This window comes from Sorex araneus, chromosome 8 (assembly GCF_027595985.1).
Source record: "Sorex araneus isolate mSorAra2 chromosome 8, mSorAra2.pri, whole genome shotgun sequence".
Classification (NCBI taxonomy): domain Eukaryota; kingdom Metazoa; phylum Chordata; class Mammalia; order Eulipotyphla; family Soricidae; genus Sorex; species Sorex araneus.
This window is the reverse complement of record NC_073309.1, coordinates 67,443,139-67,461,685: the sequence shown is the minus strand read 5'-3', so window position 1 is coordinate 67,461,685 and position 18,547 is coordinate 67,443,139. Positions and strand designations below refer to the sequence as shown.

General features: G+C 35.4%; 1 protein-coding gene across 1 annotated transcript in view; it reads right to left on the bottom strand.

Annotated features, from left to right (window-relative positions):
- Nucleotides 1-18,547, bottom strand: part of DPYD (dihydropyrimidine dehydrogenase) — a 980,594-nt gene that overhangs the window by 743,979 nt on the left and 218,068 nt on the right. Inside the window, exon 4 of the mRNA XM_055145227.1 lies at nt 7,364-7,451. Coding sequence (XP_055001202.1) covers nt 7,364-7,451 — 88 coding nt within the window. The remainder of the gene's footprint in view (nt 1-7,363; nt 7,452-18,547) is intronic.

The following is an 18,547-nucleotide window of genomic DNA, read 5'->3' as shown; positions in this document are numbered from 1 at the left end:
AAAACTTAGTTCTCCGGGCTCTGAGAGCAAGCAAGGCTTTTACTATAAATCCCAGATTAAGTCCTCAGGCCAGATCAGCTTGTCCTTCCCCATGAGGCTCCTGTCACTTAAGCCATTACAGCTTGCATCAAGAACATGCATTTATGCTTTCTAGAATATCCCATTTAGGTGCCAGGGTAGTTTTGCCACTCACCTTGGGTCCATCCCAAGACTCACGGCGGGACCTCCCTTTTGGGGTGTTAGAAATTACAGCAACTGAAGCCTGAATCAAGTAATTATGACCAAGGAATTATGCCAAGGAGTAAGTATATTTCAGAGTAGATCAACTCCCAAATACTAGAAGCATAGCATTAATAGTCTTTCTGTGTTTAACCAAAGAACACTGTCCTATAGTAAGATATAAAAAGTCTATAGGGGGAAATAGAAAAGCAGGCACAAATACTCAAAGCACTACAAATATAAATTTCAGAATTACCAGGAACATTTAGTTTATAAGTAATAAGGACTGACTTGGGGAACTGAGACAATGAGAGGTAAAATATAAAGGAAAAGTTAAAGATAAACTTTAACTAAATTAGGGACGCTAGCAAAAGCATGTAAGCTTTTCTGGAAGGAGAAAAAGGGACAATTCACTGATGGAGCCTAAAACACTTCGGCTAATACCCAACAAGGCAATACTACACTCTCCTTTCACTTCTTCTTCAGCCATTTAGTGCCTATAGAAACTAAGTGAAATTATACCCAATTTATGTAATTTTCAGCTTATATAAACTGAAATTTTTCCTTTTCTTTGCTTTTCGTTTCTTTCCTTCTCTTTCTTTTCTTTCTTTCTTCTTTTTATTCTTTTTTTGTTGTTATTTTGTTGTTGTTGTTCTGGGCCATATCTGCCTGTGCTCAGGACTTACTCCCCACTCTGCATTCAGGAATACTGGAGAGGATCTGGGAACCATATTTGGTGCCGAGGATAAAATCCAAGTTGGCCGCATGCAATGCAAGCACCCTTCTTGGTGTAGTCCTTATTGGTATGGCCCCAGGACTGGAATTTTTCTAAAGATACTATTATGCTATTATATTAGTATCACTGTATCACTGTCATCCCGTTGTTCATCGACTTACTCGAGCGGGCACCAGTAAGGTCTCTATTACACTCAGCCCTGAGATTTTAGCAGCCTTTCCTTAGTCGTCTTTCCCAATGATTGGAGGCTAATATAATATTATATTATATTAGTATACAACTTATTTTATTCATTTAACAGGATGCCCTTCTAGAATAAAAAATGGATAATGTATTTTTAAGAGTAGCCTCATAGTAAAGTATGATATAAACAATGCTTAATCAATTTATCAATTTCCCTAATAACTGTATAGTTTTCCCAACTTGTTGCTATGTCAAATGATGCCTCAATGGCTACAATAGTTATTACTATACAAGTTATTTTAATATGGGATACTTCCATTTCTCTAGTAAGAATATGTAGCACTGTAGCACTCTTGTCCCGCTGTTCATCGATTTGCTTGAGCGGGCACCAGTAACGTCTCCATTGTGAGACTTGTTGTTACTGTTTTTGGCATATTGAATATGCCATGGGTAGCTTGCCAGGCTCTGCTGTCGGGACTAGATACTCTCAGTAGCTTGCTGGGCTCTCCAAGAGAGACGAGGAATTAAACTCAGGTTGGCCGCGTGCAAGGCAAATGCCCTACCTGCTGTGCTATTGCTCCAGCCCAGTAAGAATATGTTTGTATATACACATATACATATATATAAAGTCAACACAACAGCAACATGTATAGCAAAAAAATCACTCAACTTCACGTTTGCTTCGTACTCATTATAAAACAACATTTTTAAGTATGGAGAAAAACTTTCTCTCACAAATTTTATAGTTTCAAAGTAACTCTTCAAAACTTCTTTTAATACTTAAAAGTTTAGTCAATTTGAAAATTATTTTTGATGGTCTGGTGAAGCTGTCTAAAAGTACAGTCCAATTATACCAGAACAACTCTTCAAAGAACCCATCACTTTTCTACAGAATTGAAATGTCCTAATCAGTAAATATCACGTTCTTCTCTTTACTGAGATCTATTTATAGACTTTAATCTCTTGCAGAAACATGCACTTCAGAAACAATACTATATTATTTTAGCTATGTTGGAACACTACAGAACTTCAGCATGTGGTGTGGAACATTATTTTGTCTATTTTAAAGTGTTTTTTTTCCATAAATCTTCTCAATAATCTTTCTAGTATTTAGTTATAAAAATCCTTGCTTCGATCAATCTAGATTACCCATTGACTTTGAAGTATTTCTTCCATTCTTCTATTTGTTATGATAATAATAAATAATTATTATATTTAATATTTATATAATAACATAATATAAATATCACTGTCACTGTCATCCCGTTGCTCATCAATTTGTTCGAGTGGGCACCAGTAACGTCTCTCATTGAGAGACTTATTGTTACTGTTTTTGGCATATCCAATACACACGGGTAGCTTGCCAGGCTCTGCCTCGAGGGCTCGATACTCTCCGTAGCTTGCCGGGCTCTCCGAGAGGGCAAAGGAATCAAACTTGGGTCAGCCACATGAAAGGCGAATGCCCAAATGCTGTGCTCCAGCCCAATATAAATATAATAATTATAAATATATTATAAACAATATATAATGTAATAAGAACCACAATTATTCTAATGTTACTCAAATAACGGGTAAAATTCTTTTGATAAGGTCTCTACACTCCCAGCATAGACTGGAGGTCAGAGCCTGATGCTCCTGTGTTCAAGTCCCACAATTCAGGCTTGCTCAGTCAGGTCGTGCTGGAACCTCGCTAGGTGTCCCCCAGTGCATCTTTGGGTACCATGATGTGCGGGATCAAAGTCAGGACACACTACATGCCAGGCACCCACGCCAGCCTTTGAGCTATCTCTTAGATCCCAGGTAAAATATATTAAATAAACTGTAAAGCATCCATTATTTGTCATGTTCAAGGAGAGAAAATGACAAAGCAGCAGGCCTGGGAAATGAGTGGAATCGTCTTAGAATCTTTTGCCAATACAGTTGAATTAAGGCACTCTGAGAAACGTCAGAAAAGCCCTGCTAAAGAAACACATTCTCAAGAACTTCCATCGATAAATTTCCAAAACAACAGAATTAAAAATTCAAGTAGCCAGGCAAAAATAATTGTGAAAATAAAAGGCACTCTGTTTTTATAAGCAGAATTCACAATATCAAGACATAAAAACTTTGGTCAGCAGAATTCTCAACAGTACAAAGGAAATTAAATTTATGTGTTGTAAGAAAGTAACAGGATTATCTAGCAAGCATTTTTTGAAAAATATAAAAAAGAATGACAGTGGGCCGGAGCAATAGCACAGTGGGTAGGGCGTTCGCCTTGCACGCGGCCGACCCGGGTTCAATCCCCGGCATCCCATATGGTCCCCCAAGCACCGCCAGGAGTAATTCCTGAGTGCAAAGCCAGGAGTAACCCCTGAGCATCGCTGGGTGTGACCCAAAAAGCAAAAAAAAAAAAAAAAAAAAAGAATGACAGTGAAAGTACTCTGGTTACCATGCACCTGACCAAGATTTGATATGTGGCACCACGTGGTCCCTTGAGCGTCACTGGGTCAAGCCCGAGAGATGCCCAGCTTTGAAAAAAAGGCATCAAGGAGAATCAAGTGGAAATGTTGAAACACAGATGGAGACTATATAAAGTTCCTGAAATACTGAAAGATATCAATCCACAGATTCAATAATTATAATAAAAACCAAGTAGGATGAGTAAAACAAAATCCGGAAACTAGGTGAATAACTGTCAATTTCAATGCCAAAGATCTTCAGATCAGCTTTCTTTAAGAACACAATAACCACGAATGGGCAATAATTGAACATCTGCTGTCTTGTCAATAGCAGTAATGATGAACAGAAGACATTAACATGACATGTTCTATGATACTAAAAAGAAAAGTAAATGGCAAGCCTAATTTTATATTATGAAAACAAAACTAGGAATTTGATAACAGCCCTTCATTATTGAATGGAAATTTAAAGGAAATTTAAATTTACTCCAAGGAAAAATTTACTGTTTCCCTAAAAATATACAACATATTTTTTAATTGAGAAAAGGAATAATAAAGATCAGTAAAAATGTGAATACCAATAAAATTAAATATCAACTCATGTTAATAAGATTATCTCATCAATTTATAAAAGAATAGAATATACAGAAAGCATAAGCTTATAAAATATTAAGGAGATATTTCAAATTGTGCTATCTTATTTGATGTCATAATGCCCACTAAGATTAACATGTCAAATGATAAAGACAAAACATAAATCCATTGTAAAACTTAGAATAAGAGCCCATTAAGTTCTAATATTTTTTTAAATTACTGAAAACTTGGCAGCTAAACAAATGAAATAGAAACAGCTCAGAAGTACATGTTCATATGAATGGAAATATTCAACTTCACAGAATAATGACTTGCTTAGGAGAGTACAAGAAAAATTACTTTTTATTATCATTTTGTGCTCTTATGCAAATTAGTCCTTTTGGAACAGAGATACGGGCAGTTTTTATTAACAATATGAATGAAGGAATGAGCCCAAATGTAACCTAAAAAACTGAAACATATTTTTAGCTTCATTTTACACATCTAAAATATTCATATTTTTAAAATTCAGGGTAATTTTTAATTGACACTCAGCATTTTTCACACAGTTCTTTCTTACAAGAGTAGAGAAAGTTTAACTGTCCTTACCTGTAGCTAAGTTATTTAGATATTAGTTTTCAGCCACTGGGCACACACTAAGGTTGTTTGAGCAGGGGAGTAATATAATTATATCTATGCTTTTAGAAAATTATTCTGAAAATAATCAGATTTTATTTGATATGTAAATCATTTAGTTGTTGAGATTAAAAAGCAATCCAAGAGAAAGATGTACTAAAGCTATTGATTTCACTTGTAGAATTTTTTGATTCACCTGTAGAATCAAAAAATTCTACACGTTACATTTTGTTAACTTCCTAAAATCTAGTTAATTTTCATCTGGCCATCATGAAAGCCCTTTATTTTATATTGGAAATTTTAATAACTTTATATTTGTCTTATATTCTGCAGATATATTAGAGTTAGCTTTTCTTTTAATGCACATTATTGAACTTATTTATCTCTCAAACAAATCTGAGTATACAGATTCTGTTAAAATATGAAAATTTATGGAAAAATCCATGCTTTACAAATTAATGTAAAAATTTAAGAGAAAAAATTTTAACAAAGTATTATGAAGCTAAAAATACTTTAAATGTTTTTCCATATTTATAATTTTAACATCATTCATTATGATACGAAATATCTTTTCCTCAAGTGAAAGCTCTAACAACTATAACCAGTATTCACAGTTTGATGAATCTGAAACCTGTACTTCCAATTGAGAGATACAATTGCAAACAGCCTGCACAAATGAAACAGAGGAAAAACTGGCTGAGGTTGTACAATAGAATTGAGTGTACCTTTGGAAACTAGAGCTGTAATCCAGTTTGTAAGAAAATAAAGAATGGAAGTATTGGTCTAAACTCCACTGAATCACAGAAACCTAACACAATACAACACAAGTGACATCCTTTTCTCAAAGAGGCACAAGGCTCATTGAGTGTGGCAATTCAATTACCCTCTCAACCTGGAAAGAACCCCCCTCTGGAGCTCAGGTCCAGTAGCACAGCAACGTGGGATAGCTTACATTGCACACAGCTGGTAAATATCTAAAAAGCTGCTGGCTTTAAAGAACAAGAACCTGACCTTTTATGATTACTACAGAGATTCTCCAACAAAACACTACTTAGGGAAGAGTTCCTTCAAAAAGCCTGTTAACAGATTACATTTTAATTTAATAATCTTCAAAGAGCTCTTCATACGGAAATCGATTTAAATAAACACCTAAGTTCAATATCTGATGTATTAATTTAACTTTCAAATTAATAAAACAGAAAATTTTCACAAAAGAGAAGAATATGGACATTTTATGAAACATCAGAAAGTGCCATTCATTCTCATTTGTCTTTTTATTCTAAAAGCTTTTGTAGAACTTGAATGAAAGGAGAAAGTGTACTGACTAAAATAAAAAATTGAAAACATCAACTAAATTGAAAACATCTAGGAAAATTTTAGTTGGCATGAAATTACATATATAGTATTTCATTAAAAATGGTCTAATATAATTCTAATAACTCTTGCTGCTTGATGTCAAGAATGCTACCATGAATAATAATCTAACCAAACTGCTTCAATCTGCGAGTATTTTATTTATTTCATTTCTCATCAGGACATTGATAAACAACCAAGATTTCATATGTGCTTAAAATCAGCTACTTGTTGTCACATATATGACATTCTGTGATGATAAATATATATGACATTATGAGGGCAATATATGGTTTTTCTTTCTAGAATATATGTTAACTACACAAAATTAAGTATTGTTGGTTTTATATAGAAATGGCAATGCTTTTAACTTAACGACTTAAAAAAAAACTAAATTACCTTAGAAGGGAAATGTCCATCCCCATGATGTGCCTTAATATGTCAAATTTAGTACCAAAGCATATTTTACAATAAAATTATTTCAAAAATTTGAAGTTAATTTTAATTTCAATGATATCTATAAGCAACATGAAAGCAAAAAAATTTAAGAAATGCTTTTGCTTAAAAAGAAATCACTGATTTAAGCAAACTAAATATTAGGATAATAAAAAAGAAGCCTGCCTCAAGTGTTGGGGGAGATGGCATTTGAAATAGAAAAGGCATCACTATGGCAACGATGGTTGGAAGTAATCATTTTGGATAGGATGTGCGTGCTGATAGTGGGTTCAGGACCAAATATGATGGCCTCTCAGTAGCTGTACTGCAAACGATAACGCCAAAAAGTCAAGACAGAGAGAAAGAAGAAAAGTGCATGCCATTGAGGCAGGCTCTGAAAGGCGGGGTGGCGGGAGGGATACTGGAGATATTGGTGGTGGGAAATGTACACTGGTGGAGGAATGGGTGTTGGAATATTGTATGACTGAAACCTGACCAAAAACAGCTTTGTAACTGTCTATCTCACAGTGATAATATAAAAAATAATTTTAAAATACTCAAAATGAAAATAATTAAATAAAAAATTTAATGGGGAAAAGACAATAATAATGAATACTCATGTTTATAATAGTCATATCCTAACTTGAAAGAAATTACTAAAATTTACCATACCTACACATGACTGTAGCCAAATGTACTAAGACAAAATTTACACTTTAATCACAGTCTATCAAGAACAGGGTCAAATCAAGACATTAATTTTTATTTACAAAGTTAAGACTAGATTTACCTTGTTTGCAATACTTGTGATGAATGACTTGATAGCTAGATTTGTTGGACAACTTTTTTGGCAGGGGGCATCTGCACACTTCAGGCATCTACGGAATAAAATAACTTGGTTATGGAATTAACAGTAACTGAGAGAATATTCTATATGTTCTCTACCCTATACCTATTTGAAGCTAATTTCTTGTAAGAACAAATAAAATTGTACTACTTTTAGATATTAGACTTTTTAAAGTAACCAGGTAAATATGCCTCTGTATTTCATGGTTTGCACATCTCAAATGTATAAAAGAGAGATGCTCTATCTAAAAACTACCCATTTTTTTATGTTTAAACAATTAGACTGTTGATACCTCATTCACAAGTCTGCTCATCAGTACTGTTTCAGTCTCACTATACTAACAGTACTTAGATCATGCAATCATATTCATGATAAAAAGATTTCTATGACTCCTGGCACACAACTATTTCACAAATGCAAAGCTGATTGTCTTTCATTCTCTCTCTCTCTCCACTTCTAATCTTCTTCTTACTCCCTAGTCCCTCCACTTCCCTACAAGCTGTGCCCTCCCCATTAACCCTCCCTCTCTCAAAAAGTTTGTGTTTTCCAACCTAACATGCAGCATTCTCATGTTAATTGAACCTTTTAGTAGATGTTTCAATGCACAGATTTAACCACCCTCTTCTAGGCACAAGTTCTTATTCCCTGAGTTCCTGTGCCCTCAGCTGAAGAGAAGAGGAGGGAGGCTTTGAGATTTTTCTGAGGATACATGTGGATGAAGCAGGAGTTGCTAATTCAGGACTAACTACTGTTAGAATGGTCACTAATTCGCACATCACGTATGTATGTGTTTGTTCACATATCCATTAACCTCATAAATATTTAATAAGTCCATTTTTAGAGCACAACCGAAGATATGAGAAAGCCAGTTTTATAAGAGTACCATCATAGTCCTTGGAGTTTGGAGGAAGTACAGGCATATAAGAAGCAGTTGAGGCAGTCTGTGTGGTCAATATGAACTTACATGAAAAGGGCATGTTAACACGTAAGAGTTGCATGTAAAGCAGGCAGATACAGAAAGGAGAGAGAGAAGGTGTAATGAGAGAAGTAGCACTTATTTAAGGGAGCCTTGAAAATGAGTGGGATAGAGAAGCTACAGGATCTGCAGTGCAAGAGAATGACCCTAAGACAGAAACACCATGAGATAAAGTCTGGGGAACAAAGAACATAACAGGACAGGGGAACTAACGGAAATTAACCTGGCATAAAGATAGAAGTAGAGAAAATTTAATCTCGTCATCAAAAACTTAAGATAGCACACTATCACATTTGTTAGAAGACCATAACGCTAGAGTTTCACTGTGAATGAATCTGACAGTTCTCAGTAACAAAGCTCATTTTCTATCCCCTTCGGCGTGTAAAGAGTTGCATTCATTTCCTTTGAGAAAACAATATCAGTCTCCTTGTCACTTTTTTGTGAGTAGAAGAGTCTTCTTCATTGTCTGAACCAATTTCTCAGTACCTAATTAATATCTTGTTTTTAAACCTGATCTCTTTTCTCTGGTTTGTGCCCTTAGCCTTCTCTCTAAATTAAATTTTACACAATGAGTACTGAAGTCTTTTCATAATCAATTGTCCTCTCTGAAATGTAGTCATTAAACCTCTCCCCTATCATTTCTCTAAATGCCATTGTTATATTCACATCTGTCATTTAGTTGAGTTTCTATCATCTCATTCCTATGATTTTCCTCTAAAATACTATCACTAAGTTCAAAATAAATTTCTTGAAAGTATAATCATTAGCAGCAGACTATACAAGTGAAAAAGCATGGCCACTGGATTCTTTATGTTGCAATGAGATGACACTCTATATATACATCTATGTATTATCTTCACATAGGTAAATATATTGAACAGTATAGTAGTTAGAAAGGTTTTTCTATGTCATGTGATAAAATAAAATAGTTAAAATTTAACAAATAACAGGTCATCTCATAAAGCTTCTAATTCATCAAAATTATTTGAGCAGTTTAAAAATATCTGCCATCCACAGTAATAAAGAAACAATATATATGTTTTTTTGTATGTGTATATCCCTTATATAGAGAGATATATATATGTATACATGTGTGTATATGTTTGTGTTTATCACATACATATTCTAGTTCTCCCTAATAAAGTCAAGTTTTCTGTTTTTCTTCTAACACCCCACCTGAATAAAGGCAATTAAAAAATAAGGTTATAATGTCAGCAGGTATGAATGAGTCAAATTAATGCACAGTGTGTTTTTCTTTTCTTGCAGGGAATTCTTAAATTCAACATAAACAGATTCACTTAACAGCCCTGACAATATAAGGATTTTTAGTTGTGGTTATTAAGCCTCTTTACCAAATAATTCTCCTTTTATTATTGAGCTAGTTCACAAATAACAGCTGTTGGAAATGTCAGATGTTAATGAGGCAGGGCAACGCAAACCTGAATTGTAGCATTCTTTTTTCTTTGGTGCCATGAATATGCCAGAATGGGCAGACTCTGATAATAATACCATCTTGCAATTCTCTAAGCGCTTTGCAGACTAAAGTGCATCAGGCTGCCATTAATCCCACTTATCACTCTGACAGCTCAGTAATTACACTACTGCTATAGCCAGGTAGTCCTAATAAAATATCAACCACTGCACTGGAATGCATACTGGTGAGATGTTTTATTAAACTTGGGGGGGGTTGATCATCAAGTGACATTAATGTTGACCTATTTTTCTATTTGACAATAAATTATCCTTTGACCGTGCCATAGTAGATATTACAGAGTACATTTACTGTACCAAATCAGAAAGGTACTGCATTACAACGATCTAGGCAAATGGTGTAAATAAAATAGCAGAAACGTATGTCAGAATGTTATTACCTAAATTGCTTTAAATGATTGATACAATGAAAAACCACAGACACAGTACTTAGGGGAATATGTCAACAATTATTGTAAACCACATTTCTACATAAATTTGTCCTTAGAAGTAACATTTAAATTACACTTGTTTCTATCTTCAGTCACTTAATTCTTTTTTATGTTTCAAAGTTACTGTATCATATTGCAGTTCAGTTTTAAATGTATTTTAAGAGACAAAAATTAATTCCAATGAACAATTATGAAACATTTTTATCCCCCAATAATTACAGTTATACTTAGAGGAATAGATTATTTTTAAAGCAATAAAAATCTGAAAAATTTTACTAGTGATTTATTACATTTACATGATGAACAGAGAGCATGAAAATGAATTTTATTAAAAGCAAAATATAGAATCTTGATTTTGTTAGTCCTTCAGAATTCGAAATAACCTTGAAATTGTATGAAAACTTTAAAACTGCCACCTTAAAGACAAAATTACTACAAGTAGCCACCACATTCTCTAAGAAAGGAAAATCATGAATCCTTTTCTCAAATATTAGTAAGGTTAGCCAGTATTACTTCATTGTAGAATAGCAAAAAGTATCATCATGAATAAGCAAATAAGCAGCATTTTATTCTTGATATATCTGAAAATGGATACTGGCTTATTTTATTTTACAATTCCACAGCAAACCTATCTTGCTTATAGAATTTTCTAATCTACAAGTTAAAATCACAATATATTTCTCAGTAAATAAAAAATTTTGTGTTGGTAATGGGTGTGGTTTTGGAAATATGTGTGTGGAAAACTGCTAATAACAATGTTATAAGTCACAGGACATCAAACGATAAAAAGAATTTTAAAAAATCCCAATTTTAAGGTGTTGTAGGTGTATTAATTTTGTATATCAAATAATATAAGCAAGCACCATTGCAAATCAAATTACCTCAATAATAAATTAATAAAACATTTGAATCCCATAATGCATTTGAAATTTTAAAAGACTACAAGACATTTGTTTCCTTGCTAAACTGATTCAATCAAGCCAGAGATTCTTTGTCAGCCTGTGTAAAAATTGCTTGTATTTATATGTAATAAAAGTACAAAGTAGTCATTTACTTTGAAAGCTTAAAAATTTTCCCCAATATTAATGAAGAATTTCCTTATATATGTAATGTTCAGTACTTAAATTTGAAAGAACTTAAATATACCAAGATAGCAGATGAGCAGCCAAGACTGTATGCCAAAATCTTTTACTAATAGTGGAATACTTCTATTGAAAATGGGCAGAACTGAGAATTGACGTGAACGGAAGGAGTGGGAACTAAGAAGTAAAGGTTAGAAGCACTTGGCGTTTCTCTTAATTCTAAAATGGATATCCCTCTGACCTAGACACTGTCATTTCTTTCTTGTGTTTTTTCTGATTATGTCTCTGATTTCACCACAGGTTCTTACTAAATTAGAGCTAGTTGAAAATAACTACTAATATTCCTAACATGCATTATAGTCCAAGTTTCAACATTTTGCCGGTCTGGAAAGTTACAGTAATACTAGTAATTCAGTTTTTCAAATGAGTTATTGTTGAGGTACCAGAATTTGCAGTATCGTTAATCACACTCTTCAAGCATACATACTTCCAACAGCACACCCATCACCAGAGAGTCCATTTCCCTCCACCAGTGTCCCAAGGACCCTCTCCCACCAAGCCCCATAGAAGCTGGAAAGCTGTTTGATTAAAAAACTCTTCAGTTCTGACGCCTTTAACCATTTGTTATTCTCTATATTTCATTTTCCCCCCATGCCACATGGAGGGAAATTTTCATTTTATATTTTTTGATGGAAGTGCTGACACCTAAAAAAATAGATGAATATAATCTCCTGAAATTTCACAAAATTGTAAAACAAAAAATTATTTTCAAAGTGTAAATATTTCATAGAGTTACATAAATATAAAGAGTATCACACATGGAAAACTCAGTGGTAATAGATTTTAGAGTGTACATAAAATAGAGAAATCCTACAATCTTTTAGATGGTGCACTGTAAGATAACTTTGGGTTTGTCCTTTCAGCCTTGCCGCAGGGAACTTAGTTTACCTTGAAGCAATGTCCTTTCTGTATGGACACAAGAAGACAGTTAATATTATGCTTTGTAACTTGGAAGCTGACTGACTCCAACAGTATTTACTCCTGGGCATCTGCTTTCTCAACTCAGTTGTCTTTAGTTCCTAGCACGCCAAAAGCAAGGTCCTGATGAGGGACGGAATGGGTCCAGGGCATGCTGTGAGCTACCCTGACATCAAAATGGGCTAGGCCAAAGTGCCACAATACTCAACTATAAGTTGAAAGCATGGTCATAGACAAATACTGTCATGATCCAAAAGTAACGACAAGACTAGAACCCTGCTGGGGTTAGGAAGACTAACCTGGCCTGAGGACTGTGGTCTGGAATATATAGTGAATGTCCTCAGGAAGAACCAAACGTTAAGTCTGATATATCTCTTACTGTGCTCATACAGAATGACATTGCTAGAAATATTAAAAGTAAATTTACTATACCCATTTAAGTGAATTACTAGCTGAGGAAGGAAGAAAGTGACACACTCTGGTATGGATCCCACTCTTGAGCAGATCTAGTAATCTAGAGTAATCTCCTTAGATAAGATTTTGTTAATCTCATGGAGAAATGATTTTACCCCTCTTTGTTGATTTGTTAATGTTCAACCCACCTTTGAGTCACCACCCTATGTGATTGCTATATAAACCAAGACTGTAAGGGGAGAAGGGGCAGAGGCAAGACAGAAGAAGCAGAGGTAAGACAAGCAAGGAGAAGAGACAAAAGTAGAGAGAAGACACAGTGGCAAGACAGAAGACACAGGAGAAGACACAGAAGCAAGAGGGAAGACACAGAAGAAGAGACAGAGAGAGGTCAGAAGAGACCAGAGGAGAGACTACAGAGACAGAGACAGAGATAGAGAGACAGACAGAAGAGAGCACAGCAGCACACACAGAAGCAGAGCACAAAGAGGAGCCATCTCAATCTGGTCCATTCACAGCGGCAAGAGAGCACCAAACGCGAGCAGAGAGAGAGAGAGAGCCGCCCAGAGAGCCCTCAAACAACACAATACAACATACACATCTCCCCCTCCCATGAGCGTGAGCGTCTTTGAATTTTTACAGTACACCATTCTTAATTTTGCATATTTCACTGTATCACTGTCATCCCGTTGTTCATCGATTTACTCGAGCTGGCACCACTAATGTCTCTTTTACACTCAGCCCTGAGATTTTAGCAGCTTCTCTTAACTCATCTTTCACAACACATTGGAGGCTCTTTCAGGGTCAGGGGAATGAGATCTATTGTTACTGTTTTTGGCATATCGAATACGCCACAGGTAGCTTGCCAGGCTCTGCCTTGCGGGTGGTATACTCTTGGTAACTTGCTGGGCTCTCTGAGAGGTATGTATATATCTGTTACTGTATTTAAGATATGAATATGCCACGGGGAGCTTGCCAGGCTCTCCCATGCAAGCAATAGTGTCTTGGTAGCTTGTCAGGTTCTCCAAGAGGGAGAACTAGGCTATTAGATGTCCGGGAGCTTGGTTTTATAAAAACTGCTTTTATAAGAACTATTTTTTTATGTTTATATATCTCACACTTAGACTCACATATTTAAAACTCACATGCTTTAAAATTTAGTTTAAGATAAATTTTTTATGAGTTAGACTTCAGCAATTTAAGAGTAGTTTCTCTGGCCCTAACAAGGGAGCTCCGAGAAGACTTTTTCAGAGTTTAACTTTGGTTACAATGTGCTTTTCTGACTGTAACTTGCAATGTATGTTTGTTCTCTTATTTTCTGAGGATTATTTAGGGGCATATACTCTTTCTGGAGAGAAACAAATCTCAACACAGTAGCCTATGTTCTGATTTTGGTTTTAGGCCACATCCGGCAATACTTAGGGCTTACTCCAGTCTTTGTTCCCTGGGGACCATATCGGGTATTAGAAGCAAACTTAGGTTCACTGCATGCAAGGCAAGTGCCTTACCCCTGTACTGTATCTCTGACCCAGTCAGGAGTCTATTCCGAAAATAGCTTAAATAGTAGTTTTAGGCATTGAAGTTAGGGAAAAGATTTGCATATTTAGAATTAAATAAGGGGACTTAACTAAAATTTAAAATTATTTTTTATTTTCACACTATGAAACTTATTCTTAAAAAAACAGAAAGATTTATATTTATTTATATTATATTTATTTATTTATATTTATCTCCACTGCATATGAAGAATTAAGACAGCAGAAGAATAATGAGAATAGTGGCTAAGATAGCAGAAACTAAATTTAATTTAGTTTAATTTAGTTTAATACTAAAACAAATTTAGTATTCTAAACCCAGGTTTATGGATTCACATATGAAGAAGGGTTAGAGTTTTAATGGTCATGTTCTCCTGATGCTATTTCTTAACAATATCAGTTCCTCTTTGCCAGAGGAATTTAAAGACAGAAAAAAGCAGTTAAAAGGACATTAGAAAAAGCCTGCAATATTCTTCCATCCCTCACAGAGAGCCCGGCAGGCTACCAAGAGTATCCGGCCTGCACGGGATTTGATATGCCAAAAATAGTAACAACAAGTCTCACAATGGAGACATTACTGACAAGTCTCATCATGGAGACATTACTGGTGCCCGCTTGAGCAAATCGATGAGCAACAGGATGACAGTGACAGTGACAGTGATCTTCATTTTGAGCCAAATTTCAGTATAAAAAAATAATAGTCATGACTATCTCTTCAAAAGGTTTATTAAGTCAAGATGAAAGCTTTATTGTTTTATACTATAACACAACTTCAACAATTTTAAACATAATTATTTATCAAGGGATATTTTTTAGTTAAGTAAAATTATTACATTTTATTTCAATGTTTTTATAGAGGCAACATTCACTTGACTCAAGGTATGTTAGATGTACGGTTTCATGCCACTTCAGAGTACATGTGACCACATCATGACCACCACCAATGTACAATTACATTTTAACACAGTTTATGGGAACCCCCTCCCCACTTTCCCCTCCTCTCTCACAACAGTTGTCTCATCTGAGTATTACAATCTTTAAAAAGTCTATTTCTGCTTTATTATTTTGTTTGTTTAGTGAGCACTCCTACCAGTGCTCCTGGAATTGCTCAGAGACCAAATGTGGTGCGAAGTGTTCAATCCAGGTCAGCCACGGTCAAGAAAAATGTCCTACCAGTCTACTATCTCTCTGGCCCTAGCAAACCCATTCAACTGGGAAAGATATTTTTAGTAGTGCATTCTTCTTTTTAATTAAGCATGCCATAAACCCTCGGCCCAGATAAGATCTGGACCTGCTGCTCGAGAAACAGACCCTCTGCTCCCAAAGACAATGATCCAAGAGGTCTTCTAAGCCATTTTGGCATCCAGAGCGGCTTCTTACAGAAATGCATCTGGACTGTGAACTGAACTAAAATATCAGAAATCCAAAACCGCGCAGCTGCAACAGCGGCTGCATGAGCTCATAGAATCTTCATTCTCAGCAATGAAAAGAAATTATTTATTTTTTTTTTATTTATTTATTTATGGCTTTTTGGGTCACACCTGGCGATGCACAGGGGTTACTCCTGGCTCTGCACTCAGGAATTACCCCTGGCCGTGCTCAGGGGACCATATGGGATGCTGGGATTCGAACCCAGGTCGGCCGCGTGCAAGGCAAACGCCCTACCCGCTGTGCTATCTCTCCAGCCCCCAATGAAAAGAAATTATTAAATGATGCTTTTCAGCAGGCATGATTGTTGGGGGAAGATTCCAAACAATAATAGTGAGTTCTCTATTGAATGTATTCAAAGTATAGAGAATAAAATGAAGATCATTAGCCACTTAGGTGGTGGCTGGGTGGGAGGGGGTATGTTGGGGTTCTTGGTGGTGCAACATGTGCACTGGTGAAGGGATGGGGGTTCAATCATTGTATGACTGAGACTTAAACCTGAAAGCTTTCTTTTTTTTTTTCATGGTGATCCAATATAATAGAATAAGATTTTAAAAAAGTAGGCATTCCATATATATTTTATGTGTATATATAATGTACATTCTTTTATGTTTCTATACATAAAAGCCACACATTTCATTTTCTGAAAAAAAATTAAACAGGAATAATTTCTAGTTTAATACATCAGTATCATTACAAGCATCCTAAGAACATGACTCATTCATTTATATTTTCCCTTTATTACGCAAATGAGACTTAAAGATGCTTTTATGGTACAGGTAGAACAAAAAATAATGTGATGAAATCAATGTACTTAAGTACCTCTAGGATATTCATTGAAAGAAACACAAATCATGTAGACTTGCAAAAGCCGGAATGAATTTGGCACGTAAAGGTACTGAGTTAAACTGAAAGTAGTGAGTGAGATCAACTTGAGAGACAGTTTGAGCTTTTAAATCTAATGGTTTACTAAGGCACTGGAGAAAGAAAAACTAAATAGCCAGATAATATATAAATAACACTGTAGCACTCTCGTCCCGTTGCTCATCGATTTGCTTGAGCGGGCACCAGTAACGTCTCCATTGTGAGACTTGTTGTTACTGTTTTTGGCATATTGAATACGCCACAAGGATCTTGCCAGGCTCTGACGTGCAGATGGGATACTCTCGGTAGCTTGCCGGGTTCTCTGAGGATGGAGGAATCGAACCAGGGTTGGCCACATGCAAGGCAAACACCTTACCTGCTGTGCTATTATCAGTCTCATAATATATAAATAACAGTACTAAATAGCAATACCAAAAAATATCAAGAAAATGGGCTCATTTATCAGATAAGTGGCATCAATATTTAAGGGGATAATTAAGAGGAGAATGAGGTAACGCCAATGGGCAGCTCTAAAGGAAAAGTGAAACCAAGTCCAGCTCTTCTCCATGAGATATTTGTTTTAAAGATACAGATGGAGACTAACAAACTTAAATGATAAAATAAAGAATAGAGTATGGGGAATATTGCTGCCATGGAGGCAGGGGGAGGGTGGAAAAGGGGGAATATACCGAGGATATTGGTGGTGGGTATGTGCACTGGTGGAGGGATGGGTGTTTGATCATTGTGTGATTGTAACCCAAACATGAAAGCTTGTAACTATCTCATGGTAATTTAATAAAATTTTAAAAAATAGGTTAGATTATCACACTGTAACTATTAGAAGAGAGTATCTTTTATAATTCACCTTTTTCAACTTACAGTAAAGTCATCGCTCAATATTTATTAAAGGTAATGGACATCTAGGTATACTGAAATCTGTTATTGATGCCTGTCACTTCAATATACATGCATATATATTTCTGTGCATATGCATATATACATATAATTTCAATGCTGTTATTTATTTCCTGGCAGTTGTAGGTGCATGGCTGGGTCATACTCGGCTGTGCTTGGGATTATTTCCTACAGAGAGACTCTAACAGATTCTAGCAAGGTTTGGGGACAGGTAAGGCAAGTGCCCCAACCCCTTGACTAAATCTCTGACTCAAAGGGGTATATTTCACTCAAAAAGGACTTGAATAAAATATAGATACACACTCAGATTTCTGTTCTGGAGGGAAGGTCTAGCCACATACTCTTTAGAAGTCAATCTTCATTCTCCTTAGGATTGTGGGGAACGAAATCCTAATGGGACTAGGAAGACAGATTCAAGAGGAGGAGAATTCTATTCTTCCTCCCTGCAATGAAATATTTATATGTCCCTAGAATCATAGAAGCCTTCTCAGGGAGGAGTTACTACTTCTACTTCAGATGCTATTTTTATAGAACTCTTTCTTCTTGGGACTTTTGCAAGATGTCTCCATTGTGAGACTTGTTACTGTTTTTGGCATATGGTATATGCCAAGGGGAGCTTGCCAGGCTCTAGCTTGCCAGGCTCTCCAAGAGGGACAGAGGAATCGAACCCGGGTCGGCCGCATGTAAGGCAAACACCCTACCCGCTGTGCTATCCCTAACAGTATGATGCAAAAATGAATTAGGCTGAAGATGTCTTTATGATTTTTAAAATGACTATGTTGAAATAAAAATTACAAATGAATTTTATAATGCATGTTATCTCAATGATTTGATAAAGAAACATGAGAGTCCATGTTTAAAAGATACTTTCCTTCATTCCTGAAACATCCATTATGTCCTATCATTTCTGTTTTTACATACCATTAAGCCTATTTCTTTCTCCCCTTTTTAATTTGGGTCACCTAGTAATAGGTCACAAAGACCACCCCACTCTTTATAGATTGACAGCACTGTCC